The sequence below is a fragment of the Cryptomeria japonica genome, chromosome 1 (genome assembly GCF_030272615.1).
Source record: "Cryptomeria japonica chromosome 1, Sugi_1.0, whole genome shotgun sequence".
In the NCBI taxonomy this organism is placed as follows: Eukaryota; Viridiplantae; Streptophyta; class Pinopsida; order Cupressales; family Cupressaceae; genus Cryptomeria; species Cryptomeria japonica.
This window is the reverse complement of record NC_081405.1, coordinates 635,133,204-635,154,915: the sequence shown is the minus strand read 5'-3', so window position 1 is coordinate 635,154,915 and position 21,712 is coordinate 635,133,204. Positions and strand designations below refer to the sequence as shown.

Below are 21,712 nucleotides of genomic sequence, written 5' to 3'. Positions count from 1 at the left end.
CTTATATCTCCATTAAAAATATGCAACCTCCAAGTATTTCATGATATAATCATAATAGAAAATGATGCAATGAAGTAATGATTTTCTAATACAATGACCATAGATAGAAAACCTGGAATTTCAATGGCTGCCTTGATATATTGGTTTGATTCTCCTCATACGCAAAGCCCTTGTCAAATATATATAGCTGTTCACCTTTCTAAATCCCCTTCTATAGAATTCAAACTACTGTAGCGCACTGTTCACAGCACTGTAGCGCACTGTTCATGTGCACTGTAGCACACACTGTAGCAGCAAGTAAACCCTCTGTATGATGTTCTCCGTCTGCCATATACATATGCCCTCAACTATGCCAATAAATCTGAAAATAAATCTCCAATCAGCACAATATTGACTTCTGAATGAAGCCAACTCTCACAAGCATAATCAAATGATATTGCACACCCTCTATATGCTGTTACAATGAAGAAGCCACGCTCTCCAATGCCGACAAGCCTTGAATCCTGCAGAAACCCTTGGTATCCTACACTTCAATGCTCCAGAGAAACTTCAATCAAAAACTCCAATCACATAATGAAGTTCGATTCCTTTTGCACACTTATATTTCCTCAAGAAGTTCGAACTTCTTCAAAAAGCTCTTAATTAACATTAAAATGTTATAATATTTCATTGGCATCAATAATGTAATTAAACCTTGGGTTATGTGCTCATAAATTATTAATAAACTTGGCCCACTTATCATGATAAATAGACCCTCATTTAAGTGCTTTATAATATAATCTCCAAATAATTAATGTTTAATTGAGCCAATTAAACATTAATATCTCCATGAATACTTTGTATTTTCAAACGTCGTCTGAACTGGGAGCTAACATGAGGAGATTGCATATGACCATACCCCCTTTACTAAAAATAGCAGGGGTCCATCTCTAACATCCCAAGACTTACTAAAAATAGGAAGTAGAGCAAATGATGTCCAAATGATGCCAAACGAAGACCAAATTGAAGCACTCTGAACACTGGAGATGATACCAATCCTCAAAAGACCCTCTATCCAACACATTAGCCTACGAGGGTCAGGATAATAGGCTAATCTCACAAAATCCAAGTCTGCTAAAATGGGGACATTACAGGATTATATATAGATATCACCTCACGTGATATCAACCATTATGGCTTATCCATGGATATCACCTCACAAGATATCAACCATTATTGTGAGATCATCACCTCACAATGATGGTAAGATGCACAAGTGTTCGTCATTGTGAGATCGTCACCTCACAATGATATTCAGCATGGCTCATCCAGAGCGTAAACACACAAGTACAAGAAAATCACCACAGACTCTCACGTGGTGTTGTCATGGCGTCGAACACATGACATCCACCATGAACCATATTAGAGGGTGGAGATAAGAGCTTACACCTCAAGTCTCTCTCAAGGAGAAATGCATTAACAAGAGTTTACACTTTAAACATCTTTTGAAGAGAAGAATACATTAGCATATATATAAACAAATCAATGAAGCGGAGACTCAATCTCAACTAGGGCTTCATTCTCCACCATACTAAACATACCTCGAAAGTACACAAACTTTATTCTGGAGAGAGGCTTGGTGAGAATGTTTGTTCTTTGCTCATCAATACTAATGTATCTCAACTAAATAGCATTCCTTTCTACCATGTCTCTAACATAGTGATACTTGATCTCCACATGCTTTGACCTATCATGAAATACAATGTTGGAGACTGCATCACTCTTGGCGAATCCCAAGCTCACTAACTATCTATCTCGAATATCACAACCTAGGTGTCAGTATAAAGGCCTTCCAGCCTACACACATGGACCTCCATCCCATGAATCTCCTCTGACTGCTACAATTTCCCAAAGAGGAAATCAATCATCATATCTCATTTATGCAACTTCCATCCCATGATAGAAATTGGAGAAGTCATAGTCCAAATGGAAGTATATCTGATCAGTAGAGAAACCATCTCGACATGGTCCACTCCCTCTAAACCAATATGACCAAGATCCTCGGAAGTTAACTGAAGCAGATCCTCTAACTGCTCCCTCTAACTGTTAATTCCTCCTCTAAGAAGAAACGCCTCCAACCACCAACTCAATCTCATAGCAGCAATTATCAAGGTCTTCCTTCCTTGAATGCAATCTCTTGTGCTTCTTGCTCCGTCCTGAAAGCATTTCAGAGAGAGATTACAACTGGTTCATAGAACTAACCTATCCGAAGGGAAATATCAATGCTAGAAGTATACAAAGTTCACTATCCCACTGTTATGAATTAACAACTGCATAAAAATTTATTAACATTATTCCAGAATACAAGGATAAAACACTTATCTCTTTATTGACGATTTCTCAGGACCTATGTCCACATCCACTCTAGGAGGGACACAATAGGGGCGATCAGACCAAGCATTCTGCTCTGGCTGACAATCACTCTCAAAATCAAAGTGAATGCAGGTCGATTCCACATTTACTACTGTAGTCTAATGTTCATATGCCAAACATCAGGATTTTGACCTCGACGGGCATGGCCAGCTTGTTGCCGCCAAGGCCCTCCACCAACTTCAATTCGTCCACCACAACAACAAATTTGGAGGAGGCAACTTTGACCATCTTTTCGCAGAGAAGAGCGCCACCGCGACCCTTGACTGGGTTCATCTCCGGATCGACCTCGTCGGCACCGTCATTGGCCAGGTCAATCTTCGAACGGTCATCTAGTATTGACAAGGGAATTCCAAGTGAGGTCGCCTGCTCTACTGTCCACTTCGATGTGGGAATGTCAACTATGTCCTCGAGAGCGCCAGATTTCATTAACTCGCCTATTTTGGCCACCATGAAGGCGGCAGTGGATCCCATGCTGAGACCCAACACCATGCAGCTTTCCACAGCCTTGTCAGCTACCAGTTTTTTTTTTCCAAGTCATCCTGTGTGATGACCTTGCTTGCTGCCATGGCTTTAACACTAAGCCTCAGCCGGCTTGTTGCAAACTAACACTTGGATTTGAATGCCCGAAACCCAGTCTGATTATTGGAGATGCATTTTCTGGAGAAGGCGGACGCAACGGAAGGAGCGTTTAATGTTGTTGCCGCCATGGCAAATGGGAGAAAGCAAGTGAATAAAGGAATGGAATATTGCCCCTGTGAATATAGAGCTGAGTTGGAGAACGATGCCCTTCAATAGCATATCAACTTGAACCGCTCAGCAACAGAAGGATCCCTAAGACCGACCTACTCTGATACCATGTTGAATTTTAAATGCTCGTTTAACCACGTACAATGATTTGCCCTCCCAACCATAGACAATTCACAGCATCCTGGTATGTCAATCTGCAATTGTATTCCATTGTTATTATTTCTTCTTGAATGAGATCACATATCTCATTATATATGTGAGAGGTGACTTTTCACCAAGGGTCACCACACTTCATATGTGACCCTATTAATTTAAAAATTATATTATTACATAATATCATCTCACAATAATAATATAATTATCATATAATAAAATAATTTTATTATGTTACAATAATGATATAATAATTATATTATCAATATAATTATTATATTATCAATTACAATAATTGTATCATCAATATAATTATTATAATATCAATAATTATATTATCAATAATTATATTATCACAATATTATAGTAATATAATTATATTATCACACTAATTATAATATAATTATATTATCTCAACCTTTATGTTATCTATGTCGGCCTAAAGCAATCCGACCATAGCTACAATAACATTAACATCTTCAACCTGCAAATCTCTTGTAATGCTTCCCAATTACTCTGATTAAGATTAGTTTCCTCTTATTGGTTTAAAGAGTTATCTCCAAGCTTCTAATTGAGGGAAGTTTAATGTTTAGAAATAGTTTAGATTCTAGAAAGTTGTGGTGAACTGAAACCTTCACACTACAAGTTCTATCTTTGAGGAGTTTAACCATAGAAGCCACCTGATGGTGTACGTTTTATCATTCACCGAACATTAGAATAAAATGCCCAAGGACACTCTACCCTCTCTTGAACAAAATCACTACATGTGCTAAAATTGTGTTAAGATCACACAGCGACTCCAAGGTTTATGTATGCGAACGAGTGGGCTTTATGTCGGATAGCTTCCTTGGTGATGTTTGCTGAAATACAAGGGGGGCTTACGCTCAATTGATGTCATTCACAAGTTAAGACTTAAAAGGATTTGACAATAAATGCTATCCTTTTTTTGGATTTTCAATTTGGATCTTAAAGAAACTGAAAAAGGGGAAAGGTTGTAATGTCCCCTTCCTAGGTGACAAGCAGTTGAGCAAGAATTGGCCTATCATCAGAGGGTTCCGTAGGTCAACAGGGAGCTTTATGAGCCTTTTAGTTTGGAGTTTTGGGGTGAAACCATGATTAAAATTGAAATATTAAAGTTTGCCTTATGTGAATAGTAACAGAGAAACATAAGAGGAATAGTGAAAAGTGCCCCCCATCCTAATAACTTAAGCTGTTTTTTAAAAGGGGGCCAAGTTCACAATAGGAAATTAAACCCTCAAGGATATTTTATGATTTTAAGGCCAAATAGTAACCCCAAAATAGATAAAAAGGCATTTTACCTATCATTTGGATTCACTCTTACCTCTCGATTTTCAGATTAGCAACTTGCATGAGGGTTTCAGCAGCTTTGGGCTTCCAGGAACGCCAACTCCTCGAATATTTGGGGGATTTGGACGAAAACCCATCTCTTCGGGTATCAGTTTCCATCAGAATACAGTTTCAGTGTGCATATGGTAACCTTCTTTGGGGATTTATGAGCAGATCTATCAATTGGAGGGTAGATTTTCTACAATTGGTTGCAGGGAAGACCTTCTAGAGGTCAGTATTATCTATTTCCAGCTCTATTTTAGTCAGCCGCTCAATTTTGGGTTGAAGGATTTCAAACCCTAGAGTGTATTTAGGGCTTAAACATTATTTGGAGTTGATTTCTATATTTCTATTGGCTGGAAATTTACATCAGACCTATGGGCAGATGTTTATGGTATGCTCATTGCTCTTTTAAGCAAAAAGAATTTTTTTGGATTATCTTCCTTATGTGTTATGCATTTTGTTAAGTTAAATCAGCAATCACTTTTATGTAATTTTCAAAAATCTTGCATAAACTTCAAAACCAACCAAAACAAAAACAAAGACCAATCAAACCCATCCAAATATACGCTGGCCAAAGACTTATCAGCGGAATAACATTGAACATAACCTCAAATTTTGGATCAGACCTCGTAAAAATTGGATTGGGGATCTTTCAGTGGTATCAAAGCCATAATCTTGCTAGCCTGTATGGTAAAGGTCAATTGTTTTCCTTTTAGTTTGGTTTGAGTTGTGATTGTGGACAGTGAAATGCGAACCAACGGAAAGGTGCCTAGCAGGGAACAAATGTTGAGGGACCTTCACCATTCACAACAGAAGATACTTCGAAAATTGCAACACGTTGAAGATACACTTTCAAGGAAAGTTGGGCATTCTAATGGTGCATCTCTATCTACTATAACAGCTAAGAGTCCTCATGCTTCACCTACAAATAAAATAATTATGGTCAGCTATGATAAGTATCGCTCTCTTCCTCAGAAGATGCAAGACATGCTTTCATTCACACAGTTTTTGGGTATACCAAATGAGGATGAAGATGACTTGATGTTTACAAGTCCACATCAGAAGCGAAAAAAGAACGAAATATCAAAGGATAGTAAAGAAAGCAATGGGTAAGGTGAAGAGTCAAATGTGCAAGTACAAGAAAGGGAAGAAGATTTGCTTCAGTCTATCCATGTTCCTAATAAAGACAACATTCAGTCATGTGAAAGCCCTAGGATGGATGAAGGTATTGACATTCCTAAGGACCATGAAGTTAAAGAAGACACCATAATCGATCAGCCACTTGCAGGGTATGCAGAAGAAAGGCAAGAAGATGTGTTATCATTTGATCTACATCCTAAGGAGAACAAATCAGTCAGCCTATGACAGCCCTATGGTGGAAGAAGAGAACAAAGGTGTCTTTCAGCATACCTGTGAGGATAAGAAAAGCAAAATTCAGTCATCATGTGAAGACCCTAGCTTGGAGGAAAAAGAATCACACAGTTTTCATATGAAGTACAAAGATGAAGACAACACCGTCAGGGATCAACCGCTTGAGAAGGAGTCTCTATGTACGTTGACATCACGTCCATTGGTTGGTGAAACAACTTGTGGATCCTTGAGCGTCGAGAAACATGAAGGAAAGATCATAATTCCCAGCCCTATACATGGTATGGCAGCTTATTATAAACTTGGCTTCCATGATCTTGTACACATGTTTACATTAGAAGAGCATTTGATGAGGGTGTTTGAGATTCATTGCATTGAAAAGTTGTTCATAGAGACTAGGAGATTGCCAAATGGGAAGATTCTCCACTTTGACAATGTGTGGTTCGTCATGTTGTTAGTTTTTAGTGATCAAATTAACAGTATAGAACAGAAAACCAAACTAAAATAAAGCACACACATAACACGCTTATACCCTGGGAAAACCTCCCTCATGGAGGTGAAAAACCCAGCTACAATATCTCAGATCTTTATTAAACAATAACCAGTTGTTTCTTTACAGTTGAGCTTCAACACTTGAAGCTATTAGCAAACTAAACACAATGAACTTATCTGCAGATGTTGCTGTCACAAAGATGAAGTTCGCTAATGATGTCCACTGCCTTCAATGACAGTTCGTTGACCTTCAAGTGAAGACTGCTGTCAGAAGGGAAGGTTCGCTGCCCTTCGGATGGAGTTCGCTGACCTTCAAGGGTGTTCGTTGTTGCTTCCAACAGTGTTCGCTGTGCATCTACAAATGTTCGTTGTTGTATATTGCAGAGATGGTTTCACTAAAAGATGATGTGAACAATGATAAGTACTTTGTACTTATAGGCGACTTGACCTTTAATTCTTCAAGTCGGCTAGCATAAATCAAATGTATTAAAGTCGGCGCCCAAAATAGGGTCTGACCCATAATAATTGCAAGTTACATATTATAGGGTCAGCCCTATCACATCAACAAGTTACATTGTATCACCCATTTAGGGCCCAGCATGAATCACAAGTTACAATGCCCATTTAGGGCCATACCCAATTACAAGTTACACAAGTTGAGCGCCCAAATAGGGCCTGCCCTTTAACATTTACAAGCTTCATAATATAATCACATAAGAAGGCCCATCAAACATTTACCAAGATAGGTCGGCCCAATCAAGGGATACGACCTAGCTATATTTCAACACTCCCTCTTAGCTAGGAAGGATCCCTTGAATGATCAAGTCACATAGAGGCTACCACAATGGCTACTCTCATGGATGAAACACATGATACGTTCACCATAGCTACTCCCAGAGGGTGAACAAACCCATCATGGAATTTCTTCCATGATACCCACCATACGTACTCGCAGAGGGTGGGACCACCATGCCTACTCGCAGAGGGTGGAATTTCTTCAATGATACCCACCATACCTACTCGCAGAGGGTGGGTCCACCATGCCTACTCGCAAATGGTGGAACGAGGGCTCTAACCTCGGACTTCTCCCAGAGAAGAATGCAACACCATGTTGTGCGAATCGCACACCCATCCCCATCTTGGACAGGGACCCCCAGTTTGTGCCTTTCTGTCCTGATCCTGAAATTTGGCTAAGTCTGGAATTCCCTGATCCTGAAATTTGGCTAACTCTGAAAACTGAAGAAACCTCCAAAAGCTAGAATTTGCAATATAACTCCTGGAGGGCCGAAACCACTCTCAAACATCCTGAAAGTATATATGTAATATAACTTAAAGTATAAGAAAGGAGAAAGACATATGGAAATGTCACTTATACTTAAATGTTATATTCCATATGCTCATTTTCGGACCCAGAAGCCAAAAGTTGAAAAAGTTGAAAGTGTTTCAAGGTCCGAAATTCACTTTAAGTGTCCATTTTCGGACCCTGGGGCGAAATGTTAAAAAACGCGATTTTGCAAAAGCGCCTCCAGGTCCGAAATCACTTAAGTCCCTCTTTTCGGACCCTTAGAAGAAAATAAAAGAAAGCGCGAAGTTTTAAAACGGACGCTTTAGGTCCGAAAACCCGAAATATTCATTTTCGGACCCCTGGGTTTAAAAAACGCGAAATATAAAAGGACGCACTAGGTCCGAAAACTGGCGAAAGTGCTTCAAGCCCCGAAAAACACTTAAACGCCCAATTTCGGACCCTACCTCCGAAGTTCGCTTTAAAATCGCGAAATTTTCAAACGCGCTTTTAGGTCCGAAATCTGGGTAAATTCGCCAAAGACGTTTAACGTCCGAAGGTCCGAAGTTCACTTATATCGCAAAGGTGGTTTAGCTCCGAAAATGAGAGTTCGCCAAAAACGTGAAAAGCTCTGAAAATACACTTAAGTGTCCATTTTCGGACCCTAGGGGCGAAATGTTTGAAAATCGCAATTTTGCGAAATATAAGAAAGATACAGGAGCGCAAGAGCAACCGAGCATTGGGAACCGTTCCGTTGAACAAAGATGAAGTCCACCGGCGAAATTGGAGGCAAAAGGCAAAAGAACACTCTGAATGCTGCAAGTTTATGCATTCTCAGAAGGCACACAGTTGGATTTAAATCCAAAAATTCAGTCTTAAAGCTGAAACTACTTTATTGTAAACTGCCTATGTGTCCCGTGCAAGATATTTTTGTGGATAACTATTCCCAACCACCAAAAAGACCGGATAAACCTGAATTAAAGCCAAAAGTGGTTGGTAGTTGAGATAGTTGCTGGTTGGATAACTGAGAATTAATTCGGCATTGGTCAGGGTTGTCAGCTTCTGGAAGACAGATCAGGACCCTTGGATGTAGTCCATCCTGGCCTCTGATTCAAAATTGTAATATCTATAAAAGGCAGAGGCCTTTCTTCTGTAAAGGGTTAGATTGTTAGAGATTGAGAGATTGTTAGATTGTTAGAAATTGCTAGATAGTTAGATTTTAGAGTTAGAATAGGTTAGATCTTAGCAGTAGCATAGAGATGCTGCAAGAATTGTTGTAATAGGCAGTTGAGATCAATATATGAACATTGATTTGGTGTTTATTGTCTTGTTTTCATCCTGTTTGCATGGTTTCTTTCAGCATTTTAGATAGATCTTTCTATTTTGGGTGTGCAGGTATTTGATAGATTCGGGCTCATACCACTGAGGATATACTGATTGTGTATCCTTTTGTGTAGTTAACCTGAGCCTTCGATTGTGCTTAGTTCAATTGCAGGTGTCCGTCTGAGCTGCGCCAGAATTGGGTGCTTAGCCGTGCGTCTCCAATCTGAAAATCTTCCAAGTTCCTTTGAAGATTGCACCGTTCCTGCAAGGTTGTGAGCCATTCTGGCCAAGCAGGAATTGGTTATGTGGAATCCGTCTACCCGCATACCCGTGTTGTTAGTTTTAGATCTCCTAACCCTTTCCTTTTGCTCTTTATTGCATAATTCAAGAATCACAGCAGACTAGCTTGTTGCCAGTTAAACGTAAGTCCCCCTTGTGTTTCCAGCATAAACACATCAAGCCACTGAGAGATCCCGCAGTCAAGACCTGACAAAAGAAACCTTGAGGTAGTCTCCTTTGATCAAACTTAGAAAACAGCATTAGAGACTTCCTTATCTCAAGAGAGAGTAGGATAATCAGTTGGCTATTCTATTATGCGTTGGCCGTATGGAGTTTGCAGCAATGTGATTTCATCCACGTCAACACACCACCATGCCTATTCACAGAGGGTGGCTCCACCATACATACTCACAGAGGGTGGAACGAGGGCTTTCACCTCAAACTTCTCCAATAGAAGAATGCATTAACCCAAGAATGCGGCTTCCTCTGAAGCTGAAAGAAACAGGCTCCCTCTGAGCCTAACAAGCTCCCTCTGAAGCTGAAACATCACGCTCCTTTTGAATGTTATAGCCTTCTTTTTCCGAGAAAACGTCTTCAACCACCAACTTAGTCTTATGGCAGCAAGTTGCATCTCCATTCTTCAGCCTGCGTGACTTTCCCACAAGATGTATCAAGCTCATCCATCCTAGAATGCAATCTTCGTCCTAAAAACATTCAAAAGAGGTTACTAATAGTTTAAGACTATCATACATGATTCGCTATGCAATGAATTGATAACAGCATGAAAAATTCAAAAAATACTTCTCTTTATAAGTTAGTTTTCAACATAACCATCCACTTAGATCACACTGAATCATTTGATGATGGCTGTGTGGCCTTTGGCCCTCGCCATCACTCAGAATCCATTCTCATCTATAAGCACTTCATAAATACCCTCGCCACATGAGTGTGAATTTAGTTTGAAGTCTGGACACTGCTTTGATCTCTCAGTCTGCAAAAAGGATACGGGGTCTACCTTCAAGTTGTTAGGCTTTATAGAAGTAACCCGCTCTGATACCATGTTAGTTTTCAGTGATCAGATTAACAATATAGAACAGAAAACCAAACTAAAATAAAGCACACATATAACACACTTATACCCTAGGAAAACCTCCCTCTTGGAGGTGAAAAACCTAGCTAAAATTTCTCAAATCTTTATTAAACAATAACCAGTTGTTTCTTTACAGTTGAGCTTCAACACATGAAGCTATCAGCAAACTAAACATAGTGAACTTATCGGCAGATGTTGTCACAAAGATGAAGTTCGCTGATGATGTCCATAGCCTTCAATGACAGTTGGTTGACCTTCAAGTGAAGACTGTTGTTAGAAGGGAAGGTTCGCTGCCCTTCAGATGGAGTTCGCTGACCTTCAAGGGTGTTCGTTGTTGCTTCCAACAGTGTTCGTTGTGCATCTACAGATGTTCGCTGTCGTATATTGCAAAGATACTTTCACTAAAAGATGATGTGAACAATGATAAGTACTTTGTACTTATAGGCGACTTGACCTTTAATTCTTCAAGTCGGCTAGCATAAATCAAATGTATTAAAGTCGGCACCCAAAATAGGGTCTGACCCATAATAATTCCAAGTTACATATTATAGGGTCAGCCCTATCACATCAACAAGTTACATTGTATCATCCATTTAGGGCCCAGCATGAATCACAAGTTACAATGCCCATTTAGGGCCAGACCCAATTACAAGTTACACAAGTTGAGCGCCCAAATAGGGTCTTCCCTTTAACATTCACAACATTCATAGTATAATCACATAAGAAGGCCCATCAAACATTTACCAAGCTAGGTCGGCCCAATCAAGGGATACGACCTAGCTATATTTCAACACATGTACCTTACACCATGTAGCTGGCGGGAATCTGAAAACGAAGCAGCCATAAAGATGGAAGCATCTAGCAAGTTTGGGTCACCTAGACTAGCTAAGGAGACATATGATGTTCAGCTCACTACTCCTCCTAGATCAGCACTTCTTGAGGAGTCACCCATCATGAACAAAGAAGCAAGAGAAGACAACCAAGGCACCTTGGAAAGGTATGATCAGCATTCAAATTTTCTGAGTTTGAACAGCAATATAGTGTCCTCATGTGAGTTTGAATCCAATGAAGATTGTGGAGATAATGATCCTAGTCATGCTAAGTGGGAAGATAATTATGTAATGAGAAATTCATTTTTCCAATATTCTACATCAGCAGATGTAGAGAGGCATGAGTCTATTAATATGATACCATTTCACTCTTATCATGATAATCCTTTGTTTGAGTATGTTGAAGACTTAGCTCACATGCATGGAAAAGAGGAAGATGTCGCGGAGAAGGCCGTTTGGGATGAACATGATGGTAGAGCTGAGATTTTGCATGAGGAAGACAAGTCCTATCATTCACACTCCTGGATGAATTAGCTAAAGGTGAAAGAGGATATGGTTATGGCAACCTTATCCCATTTTGATCACATTTATAGTTGGTGGTAGATTTGTGGGGGAAGGATAGACCCCAGGATTGCAAAGTGTTGCAAGAAGCTTTGATCAAGAGGAAGAACAACTATGTGCACCTTGTTGCAGATAGAGATCACCTTTTCCCAATTGCATCGAGGACCATGAAAGAGGAGAAGTTAACCCACAGCCATGATGCCTATAACCTTCGGTTGGGAACACCTTTAGTTGATGACCTTCCACCCATGAAGGGAGGGAGGATGGAGATCTATGAGGATTCCATACACAAACATGTTGTTTCTTATCCTTCACACATTGATGATCATAAGATTATTGAGACATTTCACTCAGTGATCCCATGGGAGGATCAAATCATTTTGGTTAGTATGGAGACCACCTATGCTTTCGATTCTTTGGATGGATATCATGTTGTCCTAATGGAGAAGACTGATTTCATCATTTGTAATAGCAGACTAGTAATTGGTACAGCAGACCACAATGTGATTGGAGCTCATGCAGCTCATGAGAGAGAATTTCAGCATGGTACTTGTTGTGCGTTCTACACACATCCCCGTCCTTTTGACAGGGACCCTCATTTTTGCCTGCCCTTGTAAAGGAGAGAGATAAGGAGTCTCCGTGAACAAAGCCATCACCATTTGTCTTCCTTGCTGCGTAGGGTCAAGATGCAAATAAAGTTCTTAAAACTCTTTCGTCGCCCCTAAATACCAATGTTAAAGTCATGCCTCTGCGAATGATGGCAATAACCCGAAAATCACTTAAGGAAAAATCCCACATTTTCATCCAAATACCCGAATTCACATGAGAAAGGGGCTCCAAGTCACATTTTAGCCTCTTGGGCCGAAAACCAAAACAGGTTTTAAGTTTGCAAATCGGCTCAAAAGGCCGAAATGTGGAGAAAGGCTCTCAAAATGGCTCATAAGGCCGAAATTTGAAGAAAAGGAGAAATAACAAAGTTCAAAACTCACAGAGAAGTCCAAATGCCTAAAACCAAAAAAAACACTAAGGGGCCGATAATGATTAATAAGCTCAAGATCGCGCAAAAGGGGGTTAACAAGAGTAAAAAAAAACAGAGAGACGCCAAACTTGCAAATCGGCCTATTAAGCCAAAAAGTTAGGAAGGTTGCAATATCATAAATTCGGCCTTTAAGCTAAAATTGGCTAAGAAAACAAAATCGCGCGAAATAGTTTAAGAGGCCGAAAACGTGAGAAGGAAGTTAAATCGCACAAATAACCTCTTTAGGCCGAAAATGCCAAAAGCTACCAAATCGCACCATCATCTCGCAAAACCCTTCACCTAGCCAAAAAAGGTTAAAGGCACTTAAGTTTGCAAAATCGATCTCTTAGCCGAAATTGAACAAATAGAGCAAAGTCGTGCATTTTGGTCTTTCAAGCCGAAAAACTAGAAAGTTCCCAAAAGCTCCCGAAATCGGCTCTCAGGCCGAAATTGACTAAAAGAAAAATATAAAGTTGCGCTAGGGAAAGAACAAACTTAAACGCTCTCAAAATCGGCTTGCAAGCCAAAATACAAACCAAATTCGCGCAAAAGGAAATTGTTGTCCGAAAATCAATAGATTAAGTCACCAAGATGGGCATTTGACCAAAAGAAAGTCACGCAAACACCTCTTTAGAGCCGAAATCATTCAAAATCCCTGAATCGCGTCATAAAAACCTCTTTCAGGGCGAAAATCACCTAGGATTAAAATCACACAAGGAGAGTTTTTAAGCCGCATCAATGAGGTAAGTTCGCATTTCATTCCAGCCAAAATCGCCCAAGTTAAAATAGTGTGAAGGCAAACTCGGCTTTCAAGCCAAAATATAAGAACCCTCAAAGGCAAGTTTGCTCATTCCAAGTTAATGGTCAAACTTCACTATCAGAGAGGAGACGTTTAAACAAAAAAGCCCAACATTGCCTAAGATGGTTTTAATATTTGTTAAATTAATTTTTTCAAAATAATTAATTCAGGATTGAAATTGATTGTGCAGATTGACGGCAACCTGAAGTGCAAAGTGAAGACTTGATCGTGATCGACGCCGAGAGGCGAAAATGCAAAGCGCAAGATTAAAAACGACAATCCAGAGCACTGCTAAAGCAGAGCATGTCGCAGAATGCAAGGTTGAAGCAACGAAGCACAAGGAAGCACGCCACCATGAACCACAAAGTTGAAGTCCACCAGCCAAACCTCAAGACGAGGCCCACCAACAAGATTAAAAGTGAAGAACACAGAATGTTACAAAATATGCATTCTCAGAAATACACTGCTGGAAGAAATTCCAGAAAATCAGTCTAAAAACTGAATTGTTTATTGTAAAAAGAACTGCTTGTGGTCCCCGTTCAAGATATTTTAAAATGAAGGAACACAAGACAATTATGTCCAACTACCAGGTTGACCCGCATTGATATCAAACAGTTGTAGGTAGTTGAGAAAGTGGTTGGGGGGATAACTAAGGATTAACTAGGCATGGGTTAAAGCTGCCAAGTTCTAGAAGGCAGATCAGGACTGTTGGATGCAGTCAATCCTGGCCTCTAGTTCAATTTGTAAAATCTATAAAAGGCAAGATGCCTCTCATTGTAAAGGGTTAGATTTTTAAAGTTAAACAGTTAGAGCAAGTTAGAGTTTTTGTAGAAAGAGATTCCAGTTAGATTGTTAGAAGGTTTGAATTTAGTAGTTAGGAACAGAGTAGAAGTGTTGTATAAATTGTTGTAATGATAGCCAAAATCAATATATGAACATTGAAGTATGGTGTTTGTTATCTTGGTTTTCTTTTGTTTGCATGGTTTCCTTCAACAGGTTTAGATAGATCCTTTCTGGTGTGCAGGTATTTGATGGATTCGGGTTCATACTATTGGGGATATGCTGATTGTGTATCCATGTGTATGATTAGTCTAAGCCTTTAAAGTCGTGCTTAGTTCAATTGCAGGTGTTAGTTTGAGCTGTGCCAAAATTAGGTGCTAAGGCATGCACCTGCAGTCTGAAAAAATCTTCCGAGTCTCCTTTGAAGATTGCACCGTTCTTGTGAGGTTGTGAGTGATTCTAGCCAAGCAGGGATTGGTTATGTCGAATCCGTCTACTCACACACCAGTCTTGTTAATTTTAGGTCTCTTAACCCTATCCTTATGCATTTATTTTTTCCGCAGCATCTTAGGATGCAGATCAACTTGTTGCAAACGTAAGGCCCCTGCTCCCAGCAAAACACATCAAATCACAGAGTTATCCTGCAGTCATGAACTGACAATTGGAACCTTGAGGTCATCCCCGTTGATCAACTAAAAATGGCATTAGGGATTTCCTTATTTCAAGAGAGGATAGAATACTCAGCAAAATAATTATATTCTGCATTGGCCGGATATAATTGTAGCAATACGATTTTAGCCACGTCAACAGTACTTAGCTTGGGACAGCAGCCCATGGTGATCTCCATAAAGATAAGATGAGAAGATATGATGGTACTTCTGATTTTCTGTTTGATGACAGCAGCATACCTTCATTAAATCATGAGATGGCAGCCATAACACCTAATGGTGACAGCAGCATAAGATCTTCCATTGATGTGAATATAAGCCACATAAGATCTGTTTTTTTTTAATTCTAGCACGGATGACGTGGAAAAGACCCAAGACATGTGCAATAAGTGGAGACAAAGAGCATTGAAGGCTAAGACACTTGCTGCCCAAGCAAAACAGTTAATAGCAAAGTTAGATACTATGCAATGCATGACTATCTAAATATGATGAAACAACGTAAACTCGTTAATATTCCCAAGATGAGCAAATGCTTTAGAGTCTTATACTTCTAACAAAGAAAGACAAATTACATAATATAAAAATAAACACTACATAAAGATAAAACTATACATAGTGACTTAAAATCATCTACTTAGAATGTCCCCATTCATAACCCAGCAATTAACTTGAAGACATGGAGCATGTTGTAAACATAAGTGGAAATAAAATGGTACATACTGACTTAATATCATCTACGAAATATGTTTCTATGTATAGCCTAGCAATTAACTTAAATATATGGAGCATGTTCTTGAATAGATTAAGGTTTTACTTTTAAATGAAACGATGAATAGTGATCTTCGTTTTCAGCTCATGGATAAACAAGATGTACTTGACATTATTAAACATTAAAATGTAAGTTAATCCTGATATTAATTTGCATTATGGAGTTTACCATCCCTCACCTTTGAATATGTAATGTATTTTGGAACAGTAAAGATGCAAGATTTATGGAACTCGGCAAGAATAAGATCCATTGCAACTGGAACCTAAGATATCGTACAAAAAACATCAAGATTGTAAGCATGACCATCACTCTTTACAGTCATTCTAGAAAAAGAAAGGAAGGAATTATATTAATATTCACAAATACCCTGAATAGATTAATGAAATTCAGTACAATCAGATACAAAAGAGAAGTTCTGGTGTAAAATTTCACAAGATCCTAGGTTATAAAAAATAACTAAACACAAAGCACAAGGGATTAGTGATGGAACCCCAAGCCATAAGAGTGTTATACCGTGTGGAGGATTTTCTGTATGAATTGTATGTATACACTGAAATCATGAAGGTATCAGAGAAAATCACAATTTCCTGATAACTTGGAGAGTTCAAGAACAAGAATTTATTCATTTAAGATTATAAATAAAAAATATTTAACAATTGCAAGCTACTGTACTCCTATACTTCAATTATTCTAATTAACTCAGGAAAACAGTAGCCATCTCAATAAATGGAAATCCAAGGAGTATAGGAGAACTCTTACAAATCTAAGCCAAAGACAAGTAGGAGAAATCAATCCATATTTCATTACAACCATCATAGAAAGTTGCAAATCAAGAATTTGTACCGAATGTAATGTCCCCATTTTTTTATAAAATGGCTTAATTGAATAACTGATTAAGTTCTCCAACAATTAATTTTAGTTCTTAAGGATGACTTTAATTGATTAATTTAATTATAAAATAAAGTGAAAATATTAAAATAATATTTTAAGCCACTTTATTAAATAAAGTTTTCCAATTATGTCAATTATTTAGCTCGGCCTAATCTTCTAGATGTTTCCTGCAGCTCTTTATAAGGAGGCTGGCTGGGAGAAGTAAAGCATGTTTTTGGAATTGATAATCGTTTATGATTTCTGGAGACGGAAACCTTTAGGAATTGAAGAAGGGCAGGCCAAAAACCTAGTTCTTCCAAAGGGGTGGATTCGCGACGGAGTCTACATCTATGCCAAATTTGTAAAGTCTCGTATGGAAACAAATTTGCAGAAAATAAACATATTTGCAGTTGCGAGGTAATTTGTATCTTTGCAGTTGCGAGGTAATTACGCATCTAGGGTGAAATAAGAATTTACTTCTGAAACCATAAGACCTGTAAGATATATTTGTCGTAAGCCATTTAGTGATATTATTTGCAAAATAATAAAGTGGGGTTCGATGTTATATTGAATATTCCAATGGCTTCGTAATGGCATGGTAATATTGGTATAACTAGCTGAGGACTTGTTAAATAATTGGTGGGGCCCGATTCATGTTTTGGCAATCTTCTAAGGGTGGCGATTATATTGAAGGGTGTAACATTTCCAAAAATAAGTGAGATTTGGCGATTATCACAAATATTACATTAGTTGTTTCATTTTAATATTTCACCAAAAGCTTTCGTTACTCCAATGTGTGATTGATATTATAGAGCCGTAAGTTCTGCGGTGGCTTTGACAGTAATCCCAAAGCACCCTTGTAAGTCTCCTTGAGCACCAAGCTGCAGCTCTATTCTTAGAGTTCAAGGAATCCACACACAGACGACAGACCTAAAAATAATATATATTATTGTTGGATACAAACATATCGAGGCACCTTGTGAAGCACCGCAGTATAGGAGGAACTTGTACAGACCAGGGAACAATTTCTGAGCAGACATCTAGACAGAAGGAGATTCAAGAAGTATTCTGGAGGATCATTCAGACTCCAATAATCTACTATTCCAGCGGGAAAGTGTATTGTCAAATTTATAGAAAAGTTTTCACCTTCAAAAGCAAACCTTTTCTATTCTTTATTGCACCAAATAGATATCACAGCTGTGGGCTGTTAGATGACAAGCTCCAGTCAGAAAATCTCTATTTACAAGTCTAGACTCAATCTTTCTCAGTCGATTGTATACTCAATTCACAAGCAAGAGGTCAGATAGATTTACTACTTATTGTTCTACACATAAATGTAGTGTGTGTATTTTCTAAGTTGCTATTGATTAATGAACTGATTATTCCAAATCTAGTTTGTGGTTTCCCTAGAGAATTCTATTTCATTCATCTGATAACTTAGTGCAATTACTATTTTGTATTTTATGACCACTACCCATAAAAACTGCCGAGTCTGAAAACTCAATACATAGCAAGCAGTGAGATATTATATGACCAAGAACAAAAGAAAATCAGAGAGATAATTGGGAAATTATAATAGGGATATTTCACCGGTATCAGAGTCTCTAATCTTGCCAGCCTGTGAAAGGTGAATGAGTGAGAGGGAGATCTGGTTTGAGCAATAGGAGAAAAAGAAGAGGGCCTCCATGGCAGAAGAGGAGACACTACAAAAGCTTTCTTCAAGAGGTCTAAATAGTTCCATGTTAGAATTTCAGAAACCATGAGAGAAATGGTGCAATTATTGAGGGGTCTTAATCAGCGCCAAAATGTTGATAAGCCTGCAAATGACAGGGGTGAGCACAACAACTCTAATGAGGAGAGATCTTCTATAGATGAAGGAAGATCATCAACAAATACCAAGTCATTTAGAGCCAAGTTCTTCACAAATGATGATGTAGGCGAAGGCCAACCAGATCAAGCCAGTGAAATGGATCGCCTCTTAGCTGAATACAATGCCTTGAGTGGAGTAGTCAACAACAATATGACCTACACTGAATATTGTGGGCTGAAATCAAAAGGCGGACATAGGAGGAAAGGGTATGATGAAAGGAAGGATATTCAACACTGATTGGGGAATATCCCAATTCCCAATTTTGATGGGACATGCAGTACATCAGCAAGATTGTGGCTACAAAAGCTTGACACATATTTATCCTTGAATCTGAAGCTCGAAAAAGAAGCTATTGAATTCGCCACTTTGCATTTTGAGGGAGTAGCTCAAGAATGTGGTATCACAGTATGGTAACCTAAGGGCATGACTCTATCACCACTATAGAAGATTTCAGTCAAAAGATTAATTGAAAGATTTGATAGGATTGACCTGAAAATCCATTTCAGGGATTTGGCACAGCTAAAGCAAGTGGGTAAGGTGGAGGATTATGTAGCAGGGTTTTAGAAACTCATTGTAATGGTGCCTGATGTGACAAAAAAGAGACTCATAGTGCTCTTCGTTGAGGGATTAGTTGAACCCCTAAGAGGGTTACTTAAGGCCTTCAATCCAATCACACTACAAAAGGCCATCACAGGAGCATTTAATCTGGAGGACTTCATGACTAAGAACATCTTCACCTTCAAGGGAAAACATAATCATGAGGACAATAATGCCAAACATAAGAAGGTATCTCAAGAGGAGCCCAAAGTCCCACCCAAGCCAAGTAAGATAATAAGAAGTTGGATTTTGAGAGCAGGGATGAGCTGCGTAGGAAGAAGTTGTGCTTCACTTGTAAGGAGCCATGGGTGCTCAGTCATAGATGTCATGGAAAGGGTCAATTACATTATATTGAAGTTACATCTGATGTTGATGAAGCTATTGATGATACTTTAGAAAGTGAGAATGAGGAGCAAGATGCTAAAGCCTTAGTACATGGTGCCACAAGTTTACTTTCAAGAACTTCTAAGTATCAGCCATCTAGAGTAAGAAGAGTGGTTAATGGACAACGAGTGACATGCTTGGTGGATAGTGGTGCAACTCCCAATTTTGTGAGTGATAGCTTGATAGCAAGAGAAGGATTGCCATTAGAAGATTTTTTGGGTTTCCGTGCCATGATGGCTGATGGTTTTAAGAGGAGATGCAACAAGAGGGTATCGCAGATGAGCATTGAACTTGATGACTATACAATCTCCGATGATTTCTAGATGATTGAGATTGTTGGTTTCGATATCATATTAGGAATTCAATGGTTGCATTCTTTTGGACAATACATTCAAGACTTCAAGCAGATGTAGTTGAAGTTCATGGTGGATGGAAAGAAGATAATACTCAAGGCCTTGGTGGATGAAGCACCACAAATACCAGCAGCAAGGATGATCACAGTGATGCATAATCATGATGACAATAAGGGGACAGTCTTACCAATTGGTTCTTCAAGGTGTGGAGACGATGTTGATGAAAGAGATTTTTCAGGTATGACATTTCATGATGAGGTTCCTATCTTTTATGCATCTATGGTGGACAGATTGGAGTATGTAGAAGGAATGCGTGTACAAACACTCATGAGTCTGCAACATGTTGTTAATCGAATTTCAGTTTACAACACGAGTGTGGAATGGTGGGATTATGATGTGACGTTGTTGAAAGGAGAGTGGATGAGCATAACAGTAAGAATACATTCACATGACAGAGTTGCAGGTTTCAATAATGTTGATTGCATCAGAGTGGAGCAGCAAAGCAATATAGTGTTCTTCATATGTCTGGTTTGGGATCGTGGTGCAGTAGAGAATTGCTTGAGGGCAATCAATGTTTGGGCCAGGAGGACTGTAATGTCCCCAGTTTTTTTTAAAAAGGCTTAATTGAATTAATTGATTAAGTTGTCCAAAAAATAATTTTAATTCTTAAGGATGACTTTAAGTAATTAATTTAATTATAAAATAAAGTGAAAAATATTAAAATAATATTTAAGCCACTTTATTAAATAAAGTTTTCCAATTATGTCAAATATATAAGTCGGCCTAATATTCTAGATGTTCCCTGGAGTTCTTTATAAAGAGGTTAGCTAGGAGAAGTAAAGCATGCTTTTGGAATTGATAAACGTTTATGATTCCTGGAGATGAAAATCTTCAAGAGTTGAAGAAGGGCTAGACGAAAACCTAGTTATTCCGAAGGGGTGGATTCGCAAAGGAGTCTACATCTATGCCAAATTTGTAAAGTCTCTTGTGGAGACAAATTTGCAGAAAATAAAGATATTTGCAGTTGTGAGGTAATTTGTATCTTTGTGAAAAAATAAAATATATTTTTTTGAGTAATTATGCATCTAGGGTGAAATAAGAATTTACTTCTGAAATTATAACACCTGTAAGATATATTTGTTTTAAGCCATTTAGTGATATTATTTACAAAATAATAAAGTGGGGTTCAATGCTATATTGAATATTCTTGTGGCTTTGTATATGGCATGGTTATATTGATATAACTAGCTGAGGACTTGTTAAATAATTGGTGGGGCCCAATTCATGTTTGGGTGACCTCCTAAGGGTGGCGATTAAATTGAAGGCTGTAAAAGTTCCAAAAATAAGTGAGATTTGGTGATTATCACAAATATTACATTGGCCATTTCATTTTAATATTTCACCAGAAGCTTTCGATACTCCAATGTGCAGTTGATATTATAGAGCCATAAGTTCCGAAGCAGCTTTGACAGTAATCCCAGAGCACCCTTGTGCAGCTCGTTGAGCACGAATCTGTGGCTCTAACCTAAGAGTTCAAGGAATCCACGTACAGACAGAAGACCTAAAAGGATACATATTATTGTTGGATACAGACATATCAAGGCACCTTCTGAAGCACCGCAGTATAGGAGGAAGTTGTACAAACCAGGGAACCATTTCTGAGCAAACATCTGGACAAGAGGAGATACAAGAAGTATTCTGGAGAATCATCCAGACT

General features: G+C 38.6%; 1 protein-coding gene and 1 pseudogene across 3 annotated transcripts in view; both read right to left on the bottom strand.

The window, feature by feature from the left end:
* LOC131042489 (mRNA export factor GLE1) overlaps positions 1–21,712 on the bottom strand; it is a 152,833-nt gene that overhangs the window by 17,314 nt on the left and 113,807 nt on the right. For 2 of the 3 annotated variants that reach the window (XM_057975797.2, XM_057975798.2), the window contains exon 12: positions 16,100–16,183. The exons of the other annotated variant lie outside the window; for it this stretch is intronic. In XM_057975797.2, the coding sequence (XP_057831780.2) occupies positions 16,100–16,183 (84 nt within the window). The remainder of the gene's footprint in view (positions 1–16,099; positions 16,184–21,712) is intronic. 3 annotated transcript variants of the gene reach the window in all.
* Positions 2,518–3,370, bottom strand: LOC131042517 (probable ribose-5-phosphate isomerase 3, chloroplastic; annotated as a pseudogene).